The sequence below is a fragment of the Felis catus genome, chromosome A3 (genome assembly GCF_018350175.1).
Source record: "Felis catus isolate Fca126 chromosome A3, F.catus_Fca126_mat1.0, whole genome shotgun sequence".
Taxonomy (NCBI): domain Eukaryota; kingdom Metazoa; phylum Chordata; class Mammalia; order Carnivora; family Felidae; genus Felis; species Felis catus.
Genome location: NC_058370.1, coordinates 74,244,742 through 74,266,095, shown reverse-complemented (window position 1 = coordinate 74,266,095; position 21,354 = coordinate 74,244,742). Strand labels below are relative to the sequence as shown.

The window sequence follows — 21,354 nt, the reverse complement described above, 5'->3', positions numbered from 1 at the left end:
AAATGGGCAAAAGACATGAATAAACACTTTTCCAAAGACTACATCCAGATGGCTAAAAGATACATGAAAAGATCACACCTGTCAGAATGGCAAAAATTAACAACTCAGAAAAAAAACAAGATGTTGGTGAGGATGCAGAGAAAGGGGAATACTTTTGCACTGTTGGTGGAAATGTAAAGTGGTATAGCCACTCTAGAAAACAGTATGGGGTTCCTCAAAAAACTAAAAATAGAACTACCCTATGACCCAGCAATTGCACTACGAGGTATTTATCCAAAGAATACAAAAATGCTGATTTGAAGGGGCACATACACCCCAATGTTTATAGCAGCACTATCAACAATATCCAAAGTATGGAAAGAGCCCAAATATTCATCAACTGATGAATGGATAAAGAAGATGTGGTGTGTGTTATGTGTATATATATAATGGAATATTAATCGGAGATCAAAAAGAATGAAATCTGCTATTTGCAACAATGTGGATGGAACTAGAGTGTATTATCCTAACCGAAATAAGTCAGAGAAGGACAAATATATGATTTCACTCATATTCGGAATTTAAGGAGCAAAACAGATGAACATAGGGAAAGGGAAGGAAAAAATAAGAACAGAGAAGGCAAACCATAAGAGACTATTAAATACAGAGAACAAACTGAGGGTTGCTGGAGGGGATGGACTAAATGGGTGATGGGCATTAAGGAGGGCACTTGTTGGGATGAGTACTGGATGTTATATGTAAGTGATGAATCACTGGGTTCTACTCCTGAAGCCAATACTATATGTTAACTAACTTGAAATTAAATAAATAATTTTTTTAAAAGATGAAAAAAAGAAAAAAGCTACCATTTTAGATAAAATTAACCAGAATGGCCTGAGGAGGTAACATTTAGGCAGACACCTGAATGAAGCGGAGGAAGATGTGCCACTATTCTGGAAAAAGAATTCCAGATAAAGGCACTAACAACTTCATATTCACTCGGTATTTTATGTTATAGAGTAGCCTTTTCATTTTATAAACCAATTTAACATAGTCTTACTCCTTAATCTGTGCCTTCTCTTCACCAGAATTCGCAAATTATATTAAAGAAAACAAGTCAAGAGGAGGCCAGTGCAAAATGATATTTCAAAGCATTTAATTAGGCAAGAATATGTTTACTTAGAAAAAGAAGGTAGACAATGAGATCATGTTAAAGCTCAAGAGGCTGTTACAAAATTCTAGGCTAATGAGAGTTGAGACCAGGTAGGTAGACAATGTAAATGAAAAACTAAGAATATGTCTTGGTATCAAAGGACAGAAACCAACATAAGCTAAAGCAAAAAAGGGAATTTATCCCAGGGACAGGAATTTGTTTCACAGAAGCCAAGTCACACTCCCTGTGGCAGAATGGCACCAGGACTGCTAAGTCATTATGAACTGAGGCAGTTCTCTCTCTACAGTTGTTTTGGAGTCTCCTGGCCTTATTTGTACTTTACACACAATAGCTTATTCTTCTATGCAAATGTTAATGTGATGTATCTATCATTAATTGATTTGTGGATATTGACCATCCTTGCATCCCTTAGATAAATCAACCTCAGTCATGGTGTATGATTTTTTTTTTTTTTTTTTGGTCTATTTATTTTTGAGAGCAAGAGATACAGAGCATGAGCAGGGGAGGGGCAGAGAGAGAGGGAGACAGAATCCGAAGCAGGCTCCAGGCTCTGAGCTGTCAGCATCAAGCCCAACATGGGGCTCAAACTCACAGACCACGAGAATAACCTGAGCCAAAGTCAGAGACTTAACCAACTGAGCCACCCAGACGACCCTTGTGTATCTTTTTAATGATGTTGAACGTGGTTTGCTAATATTTTGTTAAGGACTTTTGTATTTATGTTCATCAGGGTTATTGGCCTGGCCTGTAATTTTCTTCTCTTATGGTATCCTTGTTTGAGAAGGCTAGTATTACATCTTCTTTGCATGTTTGGTAGAAATTCACCAGTGAAGCCATGTGGTCCTGGACTTTTGTTTGTTGGGAGGTTTTTAATTATTGACTCAATCCCTTTGCTAGCAATTGGTTTATTCAAATTTTCTATTTCCTCAAGATTCAGTCTTGGATGATTGTATAGTTCTAGGAATTTATCCATTTCTTCCGGATTGTCCAATTTGTTGGCACATAATTATAGTAGTCTGTTAGGATCTTTTGTATTTTCATAGTATCAGTTGTAACTTCTTTCATTTTTTATTTTATTTGAGGCCTGTCTTTTTTTTTAAATTTGTGAACCTACCTAAAGGTTCATAAGTGTTGCTTATCTTTTCAAAGAACCAATTATTCATTTCATTTATTTCAACTCTGATCTTTATTATTTCCTTCCTTCTACTAACTTTGGGCTTCATTTGTTCTTTTACTACTTCTTTTAGGAATAGAATAAGCCAGATCTACAGGTAGCAGCTCTCAAGGTATGTAAATATATAGTCTTGTGGGTCTGCAATCAATAAACCATGCTGACTTTCAGACCAGGAAATCTGGAGGTAACCCCAGGGTAACAACTGCAAAACTCGTGGCTATAGACTTACATAAGCTCCTTTCTGGGAGGTATCAGTGAGCTGTTATGTGGCCATGGGAGAGCACTAATATGGTTATCTCCCGGCCCATCTTCTGGGGGCATCTCTATAGCTTTTGAATATATGGCAAACCTGAATCCTGCACCTCAGGCTAAACCTCTAGGACAAGAAAATATGCCTTTTTCACATGAACACTGGGGATATATTTCAGTCTGCTGTTTGTGCAGTGCCTTGGAGGTGGTAACCTGTCAAGGACTGATTATTTCAGTCCCAGGGGGTCCAGAAACACCGTCTCGCCCTGGCCACCCGAGCCAGGTACTCAAGGAGTGTCCCTTGTGTGAGCTATACATGCCCACTGCCTGGCAGGGCGGGCCATGGAGACAGGGCACTAGCTAGAGCAGGGTAGGCCTTGGCTGAGAGGAGGGGGTATGTGTGCAAAAATGGCCACGGCCAGCACCAGTCCCAAGGCAGAAGAATGCAAAAATGGTGTCTGCCAGCACCTCTGTCCCGAGAGTCCCAACAGGTTCCTGTCTCTCTAGCAGATGCTGTAAGATTAGCAAACTTACTTTTGTGCTGGGTCCTAGGATGAGTGGGTCTGTGCATGAGCCCTTTAAGAGTGGATTTTCGGGGCACCTGGGTAGCTTAGTTGGCTAAGTGTCCGACTTCAGCTCAGGTCATGATCTTGTGGTTCATGAGTTCGAGCCCTGCACTGGGCTGTGTGCTGAAAGCTCAGAGACTGGAGCCTGCTTCAGATTCTGTGTCTCCCTCTCTCTCTGCCCCTCCCCCGCTCATACTCTGTCTCTGTCTCTCAAATATAAATAGACATTAAACCAAAAGAAAAAAAAATGGATTTTCCATTCCCTAAAGCCCTCTGGTTTTCCTGAAGTTGATTTTCAAGTGCTTTGGGGGCTCATCTCTCTGATATAGTTCCCAAATACTGGGGTGCCTGATAAGGAGCACAAACCTCTCACTCCTCAGGGACAAGCTCTGTGTTAGGAGATCCTTTCCAGTTGGTGGTCTCTGTGCCTGCAGGGGGTGGGGGGGGGTGGTTCTTGCAAGACCATGTATTGCCTCTCCTACCCATCTCAATGTGACCCTTTTATCCTTTCTTGTAGAGATGCTGTTCAGCTAGCTTCCAGGTCCTTTTCAGAGAGAATTGTTTCATATGTAGCTATAAATTTGTTGTGTTCATGGGAGGAGGTAAGTTTAAGATCTTTGTTACTATCTTGAACCTCCGCCCTATAAATTGTCGTAATAAAATATTGACAAGATCTATTGGGACCAAGTAGATCTATGGGAATATAAGGATGGTAAGAATAAGAATATACAGTAATTCATTATAAAGATAACAAAAGAAAAACTATATGATCACATGCAGAAGAGGCAATTTATAAAATTTGCACAAGAGAGTTTAAAATGTTAGGAAATGTCCGTAACTTAAGTGGTATCTATCAGAAATTAAGAATTTGTATACAACACTGGAGACATTACCATTTAAGTAATGTTTTCAGGAAGAAAACAAGAATCACCACTATTACTATCATTAGTATTCTCAGGTCATAATCCACATAAGATTAAAAAGAGGTTGAGAAGAACAAACACATTTGCAGGGGATCTAAAAACCATTTAAATTGTTACAAAACAACTAGTTACAAATAATAAGGAAGCAGTAATCAGATAAGTATGCCAAAACAAAAAGGTTATCTTCTCTAGAAGTCAAAAGCTTCCATGGTGTAAACTCATTTCTATTCTCCCATTTTCCAAGCTTTGAAGAGCTATGTTAGCAGTTAAGTATGCCCCATCCCCTCAGGTCCTGACCTGGGTTAAGTCTTCTGTTTCACAGGTATCCCAAGTCAACAAAATCTTAATTATCCAATTTTAACCTCCAGCCCCCTTGATCAAGGACCCTCAAAATCCAATCCCAAGTGTACTCCTCTGGCTCTTTGCTAGTACATGCTAGATGATTATTTCAATTCCTTCAGTGTGTAATCTCTTCCTCCCTTATCAATCCCAGCAGTCTCTGGGCAGATGATGCTGAGATTTAACCCTAGCTACCACAGTCTCTCAGCTAGGAGAAAAATGAGACCAACTATAGAAAGAGGTCTTTCTGTAAGCAGAGGGAATTGTTACTTCTTACTAGGATGTATGAGCCACTTCTGCAATTCCTGAGAGCCCAGAGGTGTCTGCAGAACAAACTTTGCAGGGGTACTCCCACTGTAGCTGTGACTCACACAGAGTCAGAACACTGAGGCTTTTCTTTCCAGGAAGCAGCTTTACTCATGTCAGCACAGGCTCAGCAGGCTAAGACCCAAAAGGCTGAGCCCCCAGCACAGTGGAGCTGGGCGGGGGGCGGAATTTGTACAATTTTTGCCCCTTTGTGTCCCATATATGGTAATATACAGTCTGAATGGGCAGTCTGTGTTACAGAGTTGTGAGGAATGTCACGCACGCACACATAGATTGACTTACCTTGTCTTGAGGTTTTCCCCACATTCCTTAAGAGGAGGGGGTCTACCGAATCCCCCCCCCCACCTTAGATGCTCAGATACCCTATTTTGGGTCAAAGAGCATCATCTTGGTTTAGAGGTTTGTATTTCTGTAACATCTTAACATGCGGCCGTTTTCCTTTCAACCATTACCTCAATGAGGTTGGAGATAGACCGTATAACCAGGGGAGCTACACAAGCTCTCAAAATCAAGAGGATAATACCTATGAGGGTTTTGAATCCCCCGAGAGTTGAAAATAACCCCCCAGGGTCCCAACTTTAGCAATCTTTCTCATTCGATCTGTGATCTCCTCTAGACTTTTCCTTTATCACCTACCTGTAGGCTTAGGTTAAACTTTCCACAAACTCCTCCCTCAGAAGCAAGTAAGTAATCTAAGTCCAAGCGATTTTGATAGACAGCATTGTGCATTTTCAGTTTGCTGCTTGGCTAGTAAGTTAAGAGCTCTGGCAGTTTCATTGGTTACAATTTCTATAATTGCTTGTAGTCTGATTACACAGTTTAGCATAAATGGGAGTGTGGTAGCCCCAGGACCCATCCTGTGCCCAGGGCTGTAATATTGGATTATAACTCAGGAGGCCATTCATCATCTTTCCAATTGCCAATTTGTAGGGCACATCGTTTCCTTTGAGTCTCCCTGTCCCCATACATTTTGACTCCCAAATGTTCCCCTTTGGCAAGTGGGAGCAGGAAGATGGATGAATAGTTCCCAGCACACATGACCCTGACAAGACTAGGGCAAGTACTGTATAGGCTGTCCTTCCACCTGGGGCCTGCCATTTGATGGCTGTGTCAACATTGTCCCAGGCCTCTTGGAGATGAGAGAGGTTGGACAAGGGGTAGGGATCTGGCTCAAGGTGATCTGGGGACCCCACCATTGGGTTTTCCAGGTGGTTGCGTTATAAAATCTTTGGCCTAGGCACGTTAACCTTCCAACAGAGATGGTAAACTTTCTTCCCCATCAAGCAAGGCAGTTTTTCTCAATAACAGGTTTTGAGGAGCCAAACCCTGATAATAGGACTTATTCTGTTCCATTATAAGGTTCCGGGGATCTAATTCTCTAGCCTCCCATGGCCATTGACCCCCCAGGTTGATTCCCCTGCATACATAGCAAGAAGAGATCTTTAGAGTCTGGGCTAAAGTCTCTGCTAGGGCTAGAAACAAGTTAGTTCCTTGCTGTGACTGAAATGGGAAGGGGGCTACTTCTTATTTCTTCATAGAAGGAGTGGAAGACTTGATGGGACATGGTTGGATGGGCAGTAGTGACTCTATTGAAATATAGCACAGTTCCCTGGGTGTCTGCCTCGCCCATGGATCCGGATGCCACTTCGGGTGCCCCATCACCACTTGGAATCTCCTGGGTTAATGATGGTAAAATTAACAGGGTTATAGGCCTTTGACAACCTGATGTAGCAGCCCCTTCTGAAGGAGCACTGTTGTGCTTTCTTGTTTCCAAGTAGCCCATGAAACACACCTCCAGCTGGGTCATAAAAACTCAGGTGTATAGGCACATAAACCATTTTCCTCACACATATATTTGTCATTGAGTTGTTATTCCCACTCCCAATCTAAGTCTCCACATGGTATATCGAGTCGCTGGGCCCTTTGTGACATGTACCTGCTTTTTTCGTATGACAGATGCCTCTGGGCCAATACCTATAACTGCACATACGTCAAACAGCATTGACACCAGTCATTTGCAGTTACTAATTTGTGTCCAGCTGACCAACCCACCCCCCTCCACCCTGCCCCGAGGGGGCCTTGGTAGGATCGGACTTCTAACCAATCTTCACTGGGAGAGTATTGTGGATCAAAGCAAGTGTATTGACTCTCCCACTGGCAGATAAAATAGGTGGTCTGCAGGTCCCCAGGACTTTTCCTTGGCATGTGAAGTGGGTATGGTATAGTAAGGTCCAAGTGATTCCCTGCCCTGACCTGGTTTTGTCAATACATGGGTCATATGATGAAGAATCTAGGTCTACAGAAGAAGTCCAGATTAGAAGCAACCAATACCAACGAAGCATCCTATCCACAAAAAGGTGAGTGCTAACAGAAACCTCTCACACTTCCAGCCAGCCGGGACAGCCTCTGCCAATCCTATGGTGAAAAGTAGAGCAAGAATCACAGAAACAGTGAGAAACAAGGGGTGGCAGTACATCACAGTAAGGAAACAGATAAAGAAAATAAGGACAGTCTGTTTGTTCCACCAGACCGTCAATTCCTCAAGCTTCTGCCATGTGTAGATTAATCAGGTTCCAAAATGACTAAAGCAGGGCTGCAGTTTCCCATAGCCTCTGTCGTTGCAGACTGCTTCCTCTGTGTGGTCAGCTTGCACAGCGTTGAAGGATCAGGAATGCACTCTCAGTTTTGAGATGCCAGCTTCCCTCTGCTGTGGTGAGGGACCCACCTTGGCTACCTTTACTGCAGTAGGGGGTTGAACAAAATGACAGTGAACAGACCCCTCCAGAGGGGTTTTAGGGGTTGGACACTTCACTCCTTCATGCATACAGCATCTCCTGGTTTAAAGGGATGAGGGTCTGGACAGATTAACAGGCAATCGCTCCGTAACCCAGTGGTGTAAGGTGGTCAGGGTAAAGCCAAGGGCCTGCATCTGTTGCCTCAGGGTCAGACTGCCTATCTCATTTAGATCCCCCTCTTATGCCCTTGATAATGTGGTAAGGGTGCCCATAAAGGATTTCATAAGGGGAGAACCCCATTTGCTTACTGGGGCTACACCTGATTCTTAACAAGCCGATTGGCAACACCTGATCCCAGTGTAGGTGGGTTCCTGACATAGTTTACTTAATTGCAGCTTCAGGGTTCAGTTCATTCATTCCACCTTCCCAGAGGTCTGGGGTCTGTATGCCGGTATGCCATGTGTAACTTCCAGGTGATCTTTAACCCATTTGCCACCAGTCACACCACCTCCACCATGAACGCTGGCCCATTATCTGACCCCATAGTGATAGGGATCACAAATCGAGGAATAATTTCTTTTAGAAGTCGAGGGACTTCATGTGCCTTTTCTGTGCAAGTAGGGAAGGCTTCCACCCAGCCTGAGAAAGTGTACACAAAGACCAACAGATATTTACAACCTTGGACTTAGGGAAGCTCAGTGAAGTCTACCATCATATTTTCAAATGGGGCTCCCCCGACACTCTGCACAGGGGTCTTGGGTCCCTGACATGGGTTAATCCGGGCACACGTTCCACATTGCTTGCATACTGCTCAGGCTATGGAGAGTTGAAGGATGTAGAAATGTTGGCTGAACGTGGTCTCAAAAGCTGTATGGCCAATATGGGTTTCCTGATAGAACTGCTTGACAAAAGCTGGAGCCAGGGCCTCAGGAATTGCTATTCTGCCACCTTCAAATTTCCACCATCCACCTTGAAGGTAGCTTCCATTTTCAGTCTTAAACCAGGTACTCCCATGTTGTGAGTAATTAGGTTCCCATTCTACCAGTGGACTAGGGAACAGTGCAGCAGTTAAAGCCACTGATTCCATTGTTCCTTTGGAGGCCACAAGCTTTGCTTCTCAGTCTACCTGGTTTCCCCATGCGCCATGGTATCTCCCCTTTGATGTACCTGACAATACATGACTGCCACTCTTTCAGGGCCCCACACAGCGTCTAAGAGTTCAAGGATTTCCTTAACATACTTTGTCTTTTCCTCCTGAGTTTATTAGACCCTTCTCTTTATATAAAGCCCCATGTATATGGACGGTGGGGAAGGCATACTTAAGAGTCTGTGTATATATTAACACTTATCCCTGCCGCCAGTTGAAGGGTTTGGGTTAGCATGATGAGCTCTGCCTTCTGTGCCAAAGACCTCTTTGGCAGGGGTTTGGTCTCAATGATAGAATTCAGGGTTACCACGGAGTACCCTGCAAGGCATTCTCCTTCTTTCAAAAAACTGCTACCATCAGTGAAATCCTCAGTGTTGGGGTCCTTGAGGGACTGGTTCCTCAAGTCTGGTCAGCTGGAGAACACCTCATCCATGATTTCAATGCAGTCATGATCTGGTTGACCTGGCCCGACAGGCAGTAGGGTTGCAGGGTTTAGGGTCCACACTACTTCTAGGTGAATGCACAGGTTCTGACATAGCATTCCCCAAGATCTGATCATCCAGGTGTTGGTTAGCCAGTATTGTCCCTTGTACTCCATTAATGTCAATACTGAATATGGCACTTGGACTGTCAATTCTTCTCCCACAGTTAATTTGTCAGCAATGGAGACTAAGAGGGCCATGGCCGCAAGTGCCTGTAAGCAGGGTGGTCAGCCTTGGGCAACAGAGTCAAGCTGCTTGGAGAGATATGCCACTGGGCAATGCCATGACCCCAACATCTGGGTTAGGACTCCCACCACGATGCCAGTATGTTCATGAAGGACTTGGACATGTCTTGGAGCCCCAGACCAGGCATGTTGGTGAGGGCCCATTTGGTCCCTTCAAAGGCCCTTTGCTGTACTTGCTCCCATAACAGAGGTCCCCACTCCCCCCCTTTTGTGGCCTCATAAGGCCAAGAAGCTAGTTATCCAGATTCTACAGAAGCCTGCAGCCCCAAGAAACTCCTGAACCTGATGTCAGGTCGACGGGACCAGGATCAAACAGTCTATTTTCTCTCTGGGCCGGGTTGGCACTGCCCCTGTGAGAGACGAAAGTCAGAGTACTTGACTTTCTTTTGACTGATTTGGGCCTTTTTCCTTGAGACCTTATCGCCAGTTTCCCATAGGATGGTAAGTTCCTTCCATGCAATCCTCCTGAGACCTTCCAGCTAGCAGTAAGTCATTTACGTACTGAAGCAAGACAGAGCCATGTTGATCTGCTGGGAAGGCTCTTAGGCCTGAGGCTAATGCAGTGCCGAAAATAGCTGGGGAGTTTTTGAACCCCTGGGGCAAGCTGGTCCAGGTTAACTCACCCTTGTCACCATTTTCAGGATTCTCCCACTAAAGGCAAAGATCAGTTGACTCTGGGGGGCCAGGCAGATGCAGAAGGCATCACTGAGGTCTAGGCATATGAAGAAGGCAGCTTCGGTGGGGATAGGACCCAAGAGAGTGTATGGGTTTGAGACAACTGGTTGCAGGGTGACAGCAGCCTGGTTTATTGCACACAGGTCTTGGACCAACCGATAGTCATCAGTGCCTGGCTTCTGGACTGGTAGGAGAGGCATGTTCCAACATGACTGACAAGGGTGGGAGGATCCCGTATTTTACAGGTCTCTCCAGGTGCTTCTGTATCCCCATCTGTGCCTTACAAGGGATGCAATACTGTTTTTGGCAGATGGGCCCTGCCCCTGGCTTTAGTTCTACAATTACTGGAGGCCAGTACTAGTGGGTTGTCCTCAGCTCACATCCCCGGTACTCTGAACGGCAGCTCAGGTCTCTGTGGTAGCTCCTCCACGAGACTATAGAGATGCCATTCATCCCCTTGGGGAATCATGACAGTCATAATCTTTGCTTCCAGCTTTCGTAGGGTCAGAGCAGCTTGTCCATGGGAGTTGAAAGTTCTCTTGGCCTGCTACTTTCCCAACAGGTCCCGGCCCATTAAAGCCACAGGGAAGTTGGAGAGATAGAGGAATTCACGGATGACTTCATGGCTGCCTAAACTGCACAGCTGGGGCAGCAGGAAGGGACAACGTGTCCAATTGCCCATGGACCCCACAATGGTGGCTTGTCTCTGGGAGAGGGGGCCCACAGGTTGGGTCACCACTGAGTGTTCTGCCCCAGTATCTACTATGAAGTCAATGGATCGGTCCCCCACATTCATTTGGACCATAGGCTCTTGGAGGCCTAATAAAATAGAGCCCGGTCTGTCATAGTCCTACTCATAGTCTTCCATGGCATTTAGCCCCACAAATCATCTTCGGGGGCCCCATGAGGCAGTGATGCTGGTTGGTACTGGTCCTGGACCACATGGCCTTTTTCTTTCTGTTTGGGGCCTTGTTGAAAATTACCCAGCCACAGGGGACACTCATTTTTCCAGCGGCCCTCCTGATGACAGTGACCACATTGGTTCCATCCTAACTGTGGTCCTGGGCTAGATGATCCTCCTTGCCATTCCACTTTTTGGCCCCTGCCCTGTCCCTGCAGGGCAGGCGTCTTTCCAGGAGCATTCTGACCACTCCACCAAGGCAGCAACTAACAAGTCTGGCTTTTTCTGCACCTTCTGGCATTCTTGCCTCCGTGCCACCTGGTCACGGTCCACAAACACCTTAGTTGCTACTTCCAGCAACTGACTGGCATTCATGCCGGCGAAATCCTCTAGCTTTTACAGTTGTGCTGACGTCCCTTGGGCCTGACCTATGAAAGTCGCATTGACCATCTGCTGGTTAACGGGCGCCTCTGGATCAAAAGGGGTGTAGAAACGAAATGCCTCACATAGTCTCTCATGGCATTGGCTCCAGCTCTCCTCAGGTCCTTGGAGCACTTCTTATGTTTTATTCATATTTATGGCCCTTCTTCCTCATTCCTTCATGCCATTTAGAAGGGCTTCTTGATACGGTTCAGTCCTTGCAAGCCCTACATCTACACTGGAGTCATTTGGGTCCCATTGGGGGTTCTTCCCAGGGAAGTGAGCCTGAGCATAAGCCTGAGTGTCTAGTGCCCCAGCCGGGGCATTCTCCTCTAACCATTTTAGGGCTGCCTGAGTATTTTGGCGACACTCCTCCATGTTGAAGAGAGTCAGGAGGAGTTGGCAGCAGTGCTTCCAGGGAGATTTGTGGGTTTCAATTTTGGACTGCATTAGTTCAATCATAGCCTGGGGCTTCTCTGTATAGGAAGGAACACGGTGCTTCCAACTGAGGAGGTCCATGGTGGTAAAGGGTTGGTATACAAAAACATGCTGGCCTTCTCGGATCTGGCCTTCCTGATCATAATAGGTCCTTAGTTTCCCTCAGTGGCATCTGTAGGGCTCCCTGGTGTTGCTCCAGGGAAGGACTGTCTCCGCCGCCTGATCTTCTAGTTGCCTTCCAGGAGGGGTGTTATGGGGTTAGGAATGGTGGTCCGGGTAAGCCGGTCACATCCAGAGAGCCAGTGGTGCTAGAGGTGGCAAAGCCTCAGGACTAGGGGCAAGCTCAGTGGGGTTTCAGTAGCTGGGGTGGCTGGAGGCACAGGTGGCCGTGAGGGGTACAGTGGGCATATGGTGGTGGGGTTCTCTCAGGCTCTCCCAACAGTATGGATTTTTCAGTTTTTGGCTGGCATTTGGAGGAAGCCATGACATGAGCTATCATAACTTTACAGATCTCTTCAATACAGACTTTTAGCCAGGGCGGCCAAGATAGGACCAGGTCTTACCAACAGTCAATGTAAGGAAATTGGTCAGAGTGGCCTGGATCCCCCACAACGACCCTGAACACTCAGCCAACTAGTTCCTTATCAAGTGAGCCCTCAGAGGGCCAGCCCACCCCGAACGATGGCCAATCAATTTCACAGAATGTCTGGAGCTTTCCAGGAGTTAATTTCACACCATAATCTATTGAATATCCCTTTTTGAAATTCCTCAACATACACTCTAGGGGAGTCAGTTTACTCTGCTTTCCACTCATTTCCTTCCCCTATTGGACAACTTTCATGCACAAGAGAGGAAAAGCAGGGAAGGGAGGGACTAATTTGGAGAGGACACACTCGCTTTGTCCGTTTCCAGCCGCTCTCCTCTCGGAGATATTTCAGGTGCCTCTTGACACTGTTGGGTTCAGTATCAAACCCTGACCCAGATCAGACTCCCAAGTCTGATGCTGCCCTAAGCCATACGAGGTCACAACAGAACCATAGATCAGGGCCAAACACTAGCTTCAGCCCATTGGTCAGGTCAGAACCTTTCCACTCTCCGTCTCATTCACACACAGTCACACAGTGACTCCAACCCACTGCCCAGCAGCACCTTGGAGTTATGGTTTCGTTCTTCATGGAGCTACTCAGGCAACTCTGGGAGGTGATCAGGCTCCCCTTCTGCCTCTCAGGGGCAGGTCTACCAAAATGAATGCTGGCTCTTACCGGTCTGATGGGCAGTGCTCTCTGAGGTGGTTCCTGGGCCTCACCAGGTTCCTTTGTGCATTCAGGACCCCCACCCCAGCACACATGGATCAAGCAGTCCATTGGCACCAGGTGAGGTTGCCTCTCCTGGTTCATACCCCTGCGATAAGAGAGGTAAAACACCATCTCCACCTCCTGGATGAGAGGTACACCCCACGAGATGTAGTGGTGAATCACACACACAGAGAGTCTGGACACCAAGGCTTTTCTTTCCAGGAAGCAGCTTTATTTGTGCCAGCACTGGCTCAGTGGGCTAAAACCCAAAAGCTGAGCCCTGAGTGCAGCAGGGGGGGGGGGGGGGGGGAGGGGGTTGCCTTTTCTTCAATTTTTGCTCCCGTGTCTCCCATATATAGTAGCATACAGTCTGAATGGGCAGTCTATATTACAAAGTTGTGAAGAATATTGCACATGCACACATAGCCAGGTTGCCTTCCCTTGTCTTGAGGTTTCCATCACATTCCTTAGGGAGGGGCTCTACCACACCATCCCGTATTTCAAGCTTCAGGATTTCCCAACCAGGGCCCTAACTGCACAGCAGATATCTCCCCCACTCCCCCCGCCCATGGGCTAAGCATTCAAGTATCTTTAGAGCTATGTAACTCTGTCAAATCCCATATCTGTTCTTACACTGAAGGAAATAAGGGCCTTTTTATGAAGCCCAAAGAGGCCTCCTGGCTCCCAAACTTAGCTTTAACTGTTTGTTAAGTGTCAACTCAATATCCCCCTGCAAGGCAGTAGTGCAACTTAAGTGGCCAGCTCTGCTATCCTTGTAGGCATTGTTTTCCCCATATTTTTCAAACGCCTAAATCACTGTCTAGACAACAGCATTCCCCTCTTACGGAAAGTTTTCCTAGGTCACTACTGGTCAAATCATTAGTCAAGTGGCCACCTTGTGCCAAGGACTGAGTCAACTATTCCCCAAACCCCATCTTACTGCCTGATTTCTTACACCACTCCCTGTACCACATATGTCAGTTCCAGCCCTCAGAGACACAAATGCCAAGAAGGAATTAAACATGTAAGATAATGACTGGAGGAAACATCTGTGAAGAATAAAATAGACAGGAATTGACAGAGAGAGCCTACAGACCATAATACAAGTTTGACCTCTGTAAAAGAAGGAAGGGAAGGAAATACTGAGTGGAAAGAGCTTCAGATTATAGTGTAGTTCCAAGAAAGTCTCTTCCAGACTGCTAAGAAGTTCCCCAAGCCATAGTTGCCCACAGAGAAGTTCTACACTGGACAGTAAAGGACAAGTATAGTAGTACTCCTGCTGTGCTCAGTTACTGGCTAGGAGCAGCTCAAGGTTTTTACAGCCTCAGCTCAAATGCAATGGACCCAAAGAAGTGGCAGTTGGCTGTCAGTCAAGTATGTTCCCCAAAGTAGGTCCTCTTGAAGGAGATCTGAATAGTGCACTGATATGGCCACCATATCAATTAAATACCAAAACAAGTAATAAAAAACTATGGCAATTAAAACTGTCACACTACAGTTAGCCAACTAAAACAATGAAAACAATGTAGTGAGTTCAGACTCAAACCCAGATACAGAGGCATCTGGGTGGCTCAGTCAGCTGAGTGTCTGACTTTGGCTCAGGTCATGATCTCACAGTTCATGAGTTTGAACCCTGCGTGGGGCTCTGCACTGACAGTGTGGAACCTGCTTGGGATTCTCTCTCTCTCCTTTCTCTCTGTCCCTCCCCCCACTCATGCTTTCTCTCTCTCTCAAAATAATAAAATTTTTTACAAATTTAAAATCCAGATATATTTATGTATATGTGACTGTAAACTTAGTAAAGAGTATGATTAAGATAGCACTTCAAATTATTTAATCTATAAATGATATTGACAAGTGGCTCTCCATTTGGAGGAAAAATTTTAAATTAGCATCCTACTTCACATATACAAAAAATCCAAGTGGAATACAGAATTAAACATGAAATATGTTAGAATACCTTTGTCAAAAATGGAAAATTAGCCACATACAGTTAAATAAAAAAAGTTTTTAAGTATAGAGTCCAAAGGGCAAACATAACAAAAGAGACAATAGCAGATAAGATACTTTAACAAATGTCATTTGCATGGCAAGCCAATGGTAGAAGCAGTAGTGGACCTTAGGAGAACAGAGGAAGTTACAATCTAATTTACCACAGAGATGATCAGAGAAGAAGAGAATTAATTATCTCCACAACAAATCAGAAAGGATCAGGGCTGAGAATTTGAGGACAGGGTCAAACTATATAGAAAGGGTTCCCTTCCCAACCTCACATAACCAAAGGACTAACATCTCCCTCTACACACACTCATACCCATAAAAGCCCTTTGAACACTGTTGCCACCACCACCTCAGGAGACTGAGATTTATTTTCCGAATTAGGAGAATCTTTTGACTTGGAGACACTAGTCACATTAGTGGGCCACTGTGAAAGCAGGGTTAAAAGGAGTAATTAAATGAAAGCCTGAATACCAAACAGATGGACCTCTTGCCACCTTCCTCTGCCTCTATTCTGTCAGGGTATGAGGGAACACCTGGAGAAACGACAATCACCCAGAGAAAAGGCTCCTAAGAATATTTGGTAAATGGTATGGGAAGAGCTATGATTGAAAAAATCAGGGGCACCTGGGTGGCTCAGTCGGTTAAGCGTCCAACTTCGGCTCCGGTCACGATCTTGCAGTATGTGAGTTCGAGCCCCGCATCGGGCTCTGTGCTGACTGCTCAGAGCCTGGAGTCTGTTTCAGATTCTGTGTCTCCCTCTCTCTCTGACCCTCCCCTGTTCATGCTCTGTCTCTCTCTGTCTCAAAAATTATAAATAAACGTTAAAAAAAAATTTTTTTTAAAGAAAAAAGAAAAAATCACCCCAGGGAAAATCACACAGTCCATAGCCTTGCTCTTGAGAGTAAAGAGCCAGGATTTGGTAGGGGCTAAACCATGAAGAGCTTTGTATGCCACCCTACAGAACTTTATCCTACAAGGAATCAGAAACTGTTACAAAATGTAAAAAATATATCAGGTTTGTTTCACAACTTTCAGTAGAGCGTCAAAAACTGACTACTTAGAAATTAGACATACCAATCTGTAGCTTTCAAAGATGTAATTTAATCTCAGTTGATTTGATAGGGGAGTTATTAAATTACCTTCTAGGGAGCATGTCAAATTGAGTAGTAAACTTCTAAGGAAACTTCAATCTTTGAACAGTTATTGAGTTCATGCTATATTCCACACCGTCCGCTAGGCACTACAGATAAAATGGTAAGAAAAAAACATAGATCCCTGAACTCAAAGAAATTTGTCATCTAGATGAAGAGACAATTATTAATCAGAAATCATACAAATAAAGCTACACATATGACAAATGCTACAATGGAAGGGTGCATGGTCCTGTGAATATGTAATAAGAAAATAAAACGGATACTCTGGTTGTCTTCCCACATCTGTTTTACCCATTATCACATGGTATATCCACGGGATTTGGGTGGGATTAAACCCATCCCCAGCCCCCAGGATGGGCCTTGATTTGCCTCCACCAATCAGTGCTTGACATACCCTAGACTTCAAATCTCTAGGTTCAAGAGTAGACATGTGACCTATATTAGTCTAATTACAATGCAACTGGGAATATGTGAGGAAACTCTCTTTTGCTGTGAATGAAGAACTGTGGAAACTTGGGAGCTCTTGGCCACTGTCTTAAGATACAAAAGATCTTAAGCCTTAGATGAATTTGACAAAGCAGAATATAGAATTCAGAGGGAGAAGGAAAACAAGTTCTCGCTGTTCATGTTGAACCAGTCGAGTCTATCTGAGGTTTCCCTTTATCTCCAGACTTCCCATTCATGAGCCAATAAATTCTCTTATCATTTAAACTACTCTGAATTGGGTTTTTTGGTGTCTGTAACATTCCAAGAGGATATTATCTAGTCAGGGGAGTCAGAGGCTCCTCTATGAAAGTGGCAACTAGCAGCATCTGAAGGATAAAGCAAAAGTTGTCATGAGATGACTGTAGGGAACAAAGTTCAGACAAAAAAGTGTCAATTTTAACTTGGATCAAGTATGGGCGTCTGGTGGCTCAATCAGTTATGAGTCTGATTGTTGATTTCATGTCAGGTTATATGATCTCACGGTTACTGGGATGCCATGCTGACAGCACAGAGCCTGCTTTGGATTCTTTCTCTCTCTCTCCCTCAAAACAAATTAGCTTAGTTCAAGTAAAATGGGTTGAAAAATGTCCAGTGGCATTATTAACATAGATATCTTCAGTTAGTTTATAAAGAACTTTATGATGAAGGCAAGGCAGGAGGATGGAAGGGATAGAAATCAGAATAGGTTCAATTGAGGAATAAGTGAGAGGTGAAGAAATGAAGGGAATATAAACAACTTCAACACTTAGTTTGGCTGTAAAGGGGAAAAGAAATAGGGATGTGGCTGAAGAGGATATAGGTTATTAGTTTGATGCTTTATTTAAATGGCAAAGACTTAATCATCTTAAAGAAAAAAAATGAGTGAATATAGCAAACTCTTGTTTATTAAAACATTTAACAGAATGGGAAGGGTGAAAACAGAAAGCCTCACATTTCAAGGACATGAGTCAATCAAACGACAACCTAATTGTATATATTAACAACGTAATTTTTTAAACCTTCAAGAATGAAAAAATGTAATGTGCCTCCCAAGGACAATGGCAATGATGGTAGATGATTTGGGTGATCACAGTTGGACGAAAGGGTGCAATACTACTGGCATCAGATGGGTGAAAATAAGGGATGCTGCTAAACACCTTGTAATGCACAGAACAACCTCTCACAACAAAGAATTATCTAGCCCAAAATGTTAGTGCCAATGCTGAAAATCCCTGCTCTAGGAATTTAACTTCAAATATATTTTGAACACATGAAATAATTTCTGTAAATCACTTATTGTTGAAGGGTGGAAACTACTGGAAATGACACATACATAGAAGACGGTTTAAACTGGGGTACATCTGTACAACAATATGTATAGTATTACAAAATTTGGTTTAAAGACACTGGTTTCCTTATTATCCCTCTCACTCAGCATGCTACAGCCACAAGGCTTTGTACTTTGCTGTCCGGCTCCCTCATGCTCTCTCCCCTTGAGGAAATGCATGGCTGACTACCTCCCTCAGAGGCCCTCCTCAATAAACACCATTTTCCTTCCCAAGCTCACTGACCTTTTGCTACTCTTATTTTTTTGTACTCATATTTATCAGTATCTGGCATATATTTGTTCATTGTCTTCCTACACTAGAATGTAAGCTCCATGACAAGAGGGACTTCTATTTATTCACTGTATGGAACAGTGTCCTAGCACATAGTATATGATCAACAAATACTAGGAATGATTGAGTAAATACAGGAAATAACTATTATTTCGCCGTCTTATCCAGAGTTAGTAGGGCCATTAACCTTGACACATATAGTATTGAAGAGACTTCTTCATAGTTGTCATTCCTTTAACTTATATATTACTTACAGAGAAGTTCTTTTGGGCCAGTAACATATAATGACTTTGTTCCTCCTGTCCTCTCAGCCTTGAACACCTTCCCAAGCCAAAATGCAAATTCCCATTCAGGGATCCTCTAACATCTGGTTCAAAACTTCTGTGAAGCTTTCTTTGACCCATGACAGAAATATTATTTCCTCTGGGCTCAAAATGCATTTTGTCCACATCAATCACAGCAATTAATAGGTCCTATTATTACATGTAACTACTTAATTCAAGTACATTTTCTGAGGTCTCCTTCAGATTAAAAAAAAAATCCTATGTATTCAGATTTTGCAATTAGATTTTATTTTGTATCAGGCGTCTGTTCTTCCTAAGACTTCTCACGTTTTCAGTGCACCTCCGAAGGGTGTCTACGCAGAAGATCTTGTCAAAACCACAGGTAAGTACTGACGACAACTCCCAAGATGCGCCAAAGGGGCTACGTGTGCAATTCGTCTGTTTTTCACTTTTCAGACTAATGGGTTAGAAAGAACTAAAGACAGAACAAGCTGAGAAAGGCTTTAAAAACGAATAAAAGGATTCCATCGAGAACGAACGTGGACCGAAATAAACGACTGCCCAGCAAATGGCTGGTATCCACCCGGCAATGTTTGACATTCAATGTGAATGCCGAGAGAATTCACCTTCCGCTTATTCAGCGCAGAAGACCTCCCGATAGATAACGCAAGAAATGTCCGTAAGAAAAACTCAAAAATATCAAAACAATTATTTTAGATGTGTAGGAACGTAGGTCCGCGCCACTTCCCTCAGCTTCTCTGAAGATTTCTTTTCCGAGCTTAGAAACACGGAAAGGCCACTGTATTTTCGTGAGGGGAAAGGATGCTTTTCAATGGCCAGCTACCAAAAGCCTAACAGTGAAACGCTTTGGCGGGAAATAGGAATTTGTCAACACACTCCGTACCACGCACGTTATAATTGCCTGGAGATCCACAGAACACTTCCTGAGGAGATGCTTAACTTTAACAGATTCCATAATAAGTTTTGGTGGGTTTCGGGTATCCTTAAAGAGACCACTGTTCCTACATGTTCACAGAAATTTAAACTGTTTTTCTCCCATAGGCTGACAGGGTTAGCTTCCAATTAAGAGTGCGAGCACATTTCCTTCCCTCTTGCTTAGGGTTAGTCCCGCCCGAGGATGCGTACCTCCCAAGTTTGCTCTACTTTTTCCTCAGAGCTGGGTTTCACGGCTCGTCACACCCTCAGGGTAGCCCGCAACCACTTCAAGAAAAACCCCAAACTCGGCTCTCGCCGCTAGCTCAGAAAGCAGTCTCGCGGCACTAAAGGGGACAGAGAACTCGCGAGAGCCGACCACCCGGCCGAGATCCCGCGCCATCAGGCAAGGCCGAGAGAAGAGGAAGTTGCACGTAGGCCCTCCCACTTCGGTCCAGTAGACCGCCTCGCGAGAACACCGAGCACTGCGGGCTCGGAAGAGCGTGCGGAAAGCAGAAGTGCAGCGTGTTGGACTCGTCGGCCGCCGTAGCCCCTGCTAGGACAGCCCGTGCGAGTCTGCTGGAGGAGGAAGAGAAAGGCTTAGAGAATCGGGTTACAAGATGGCGGATCTGTAGTAGTTACCGCGGCGGCGGCGACGGCGGGAGAGCGAGCGAGCTCTGGGGGGCAAAGGGAGGGAGGGTGGGTGTGTGCGGGGGTGAAGTGAGAGGTTACCGGGTCTCCGGGCGGAGAGGTCTCGGTGACTCTTGTTGCCCCTTCCCGCGGCTGAACCTTGGGAGCCATGGTGAACTCGGGCCTCTCTGGAGCCGCCGCCGCCGCTGCCGCCTCCGCCGCAACCGTCTCTCAAGAGTGAGGGGCGCGGACGACGTGAGCGAGGAGGCAGCGGCTGGAGCGGTGGGGACAGCAGCCACCATGTCGGATACGCGGCGGCGAGTGAAGGTCTATACCCTCAACGAAGACCGTCAATGGGACGACCGAGGCACCGGGCACGTCTCCTCTACTTACGTAGAGGAGCTCAAGGGGATGTCGCTGCTGGTTCGGGCTGAGTCCGACGGTAAGGTTATTGGAACATAGAATAGGGGACAGTCAGTGCCTCCGGTTTGGGCAAAGCCCTGGTGTTTAGGCCCTGGGCCGGGTACTGTTACTGCCACATCTTGGGACAGCGCATTGGTTTTGTGCCTGCACTTCTGTACGGTAAAAACAAACTACTTTGTCCGGATTTACCCTCAGTCAGACGCTGATGTTGTTCCCCCGCCTCCTATCCCTATTAAGGATTTGACCCCTTCCTCTCCAGTCTCGCCTCCTTTGAAAAGGGGCGAGTGAGAAGAGAGGAAGTAATGAGAAGACAGAGTAGTTATTTACTCGCCCTAGGGAGCTGATGACACCCCCCCCCACAGTTAATTTTTGCTTTCTTACCCAATTACTTGTCTATTTCAAAAGTCTTAGTAAAACTTTACTTTCTCAGTGTTGTTGTTGTTGTTGTTGTTTTTAACCCATTTTACTAACGAATCCCGTTCGCCCCAGTCGACAGGTGCTAGGGAAAACCAAAAGGCACCTTTTCCTGCAGTTATTGCAGACTGTTGCCACGATACATGCACGCACAAGCATATCTATGTCGGGGATCCCTCCAGGCTGCCTTTGTAGAGGTTGCCATGAAAAAGTGGATACTTTACAACCTAAACAAGTTAGGACACCAGAGCAGATTGTAAACGTTTATCTGTTGATTTTTTTGTAGGAGTCATGTGAAGTATTTTTAAATTATAAAATGTAGAGTCGTAATTAAAACCATTCTCGTTGTAATCTGAACGCCT

General features: G+C 45.0%; 1 protein-coding gene across 5 annotated transcripts in view; it reads left to right on the top strand.

Moving 5' to 3' along the window:
* Positions 1-19,999: 19,999 nt before the first annotated feature.
* Positions 20,000-21,354, top strand: part of PPP4R3B (protein phosphatase 4 regulatory subunit 3B) — a 65,915-nt gene continuing 64,560 nt past the window's right edge. For 3 of the 5 annotated variants that reach the window (XM_019827237.3, XM_019827236.3, XM_006930107.5), the window contains exon 1: positions 20,002-20,597. In XM_019827237.3, coding sequence (XP_019682796.1) covers positions 20,456-20,597 — 142 coding nt within the window. In that variant the 5' untranslated portion in view covers positions 20,002-20,455. Of the gene's footprint in view, positions 20,598-21,354 lie in introns of all 5 variants that reach the window. The other 2 variants (XM_045054234.1, XM_003984012.6) reach the window with 2 other exon arrangements.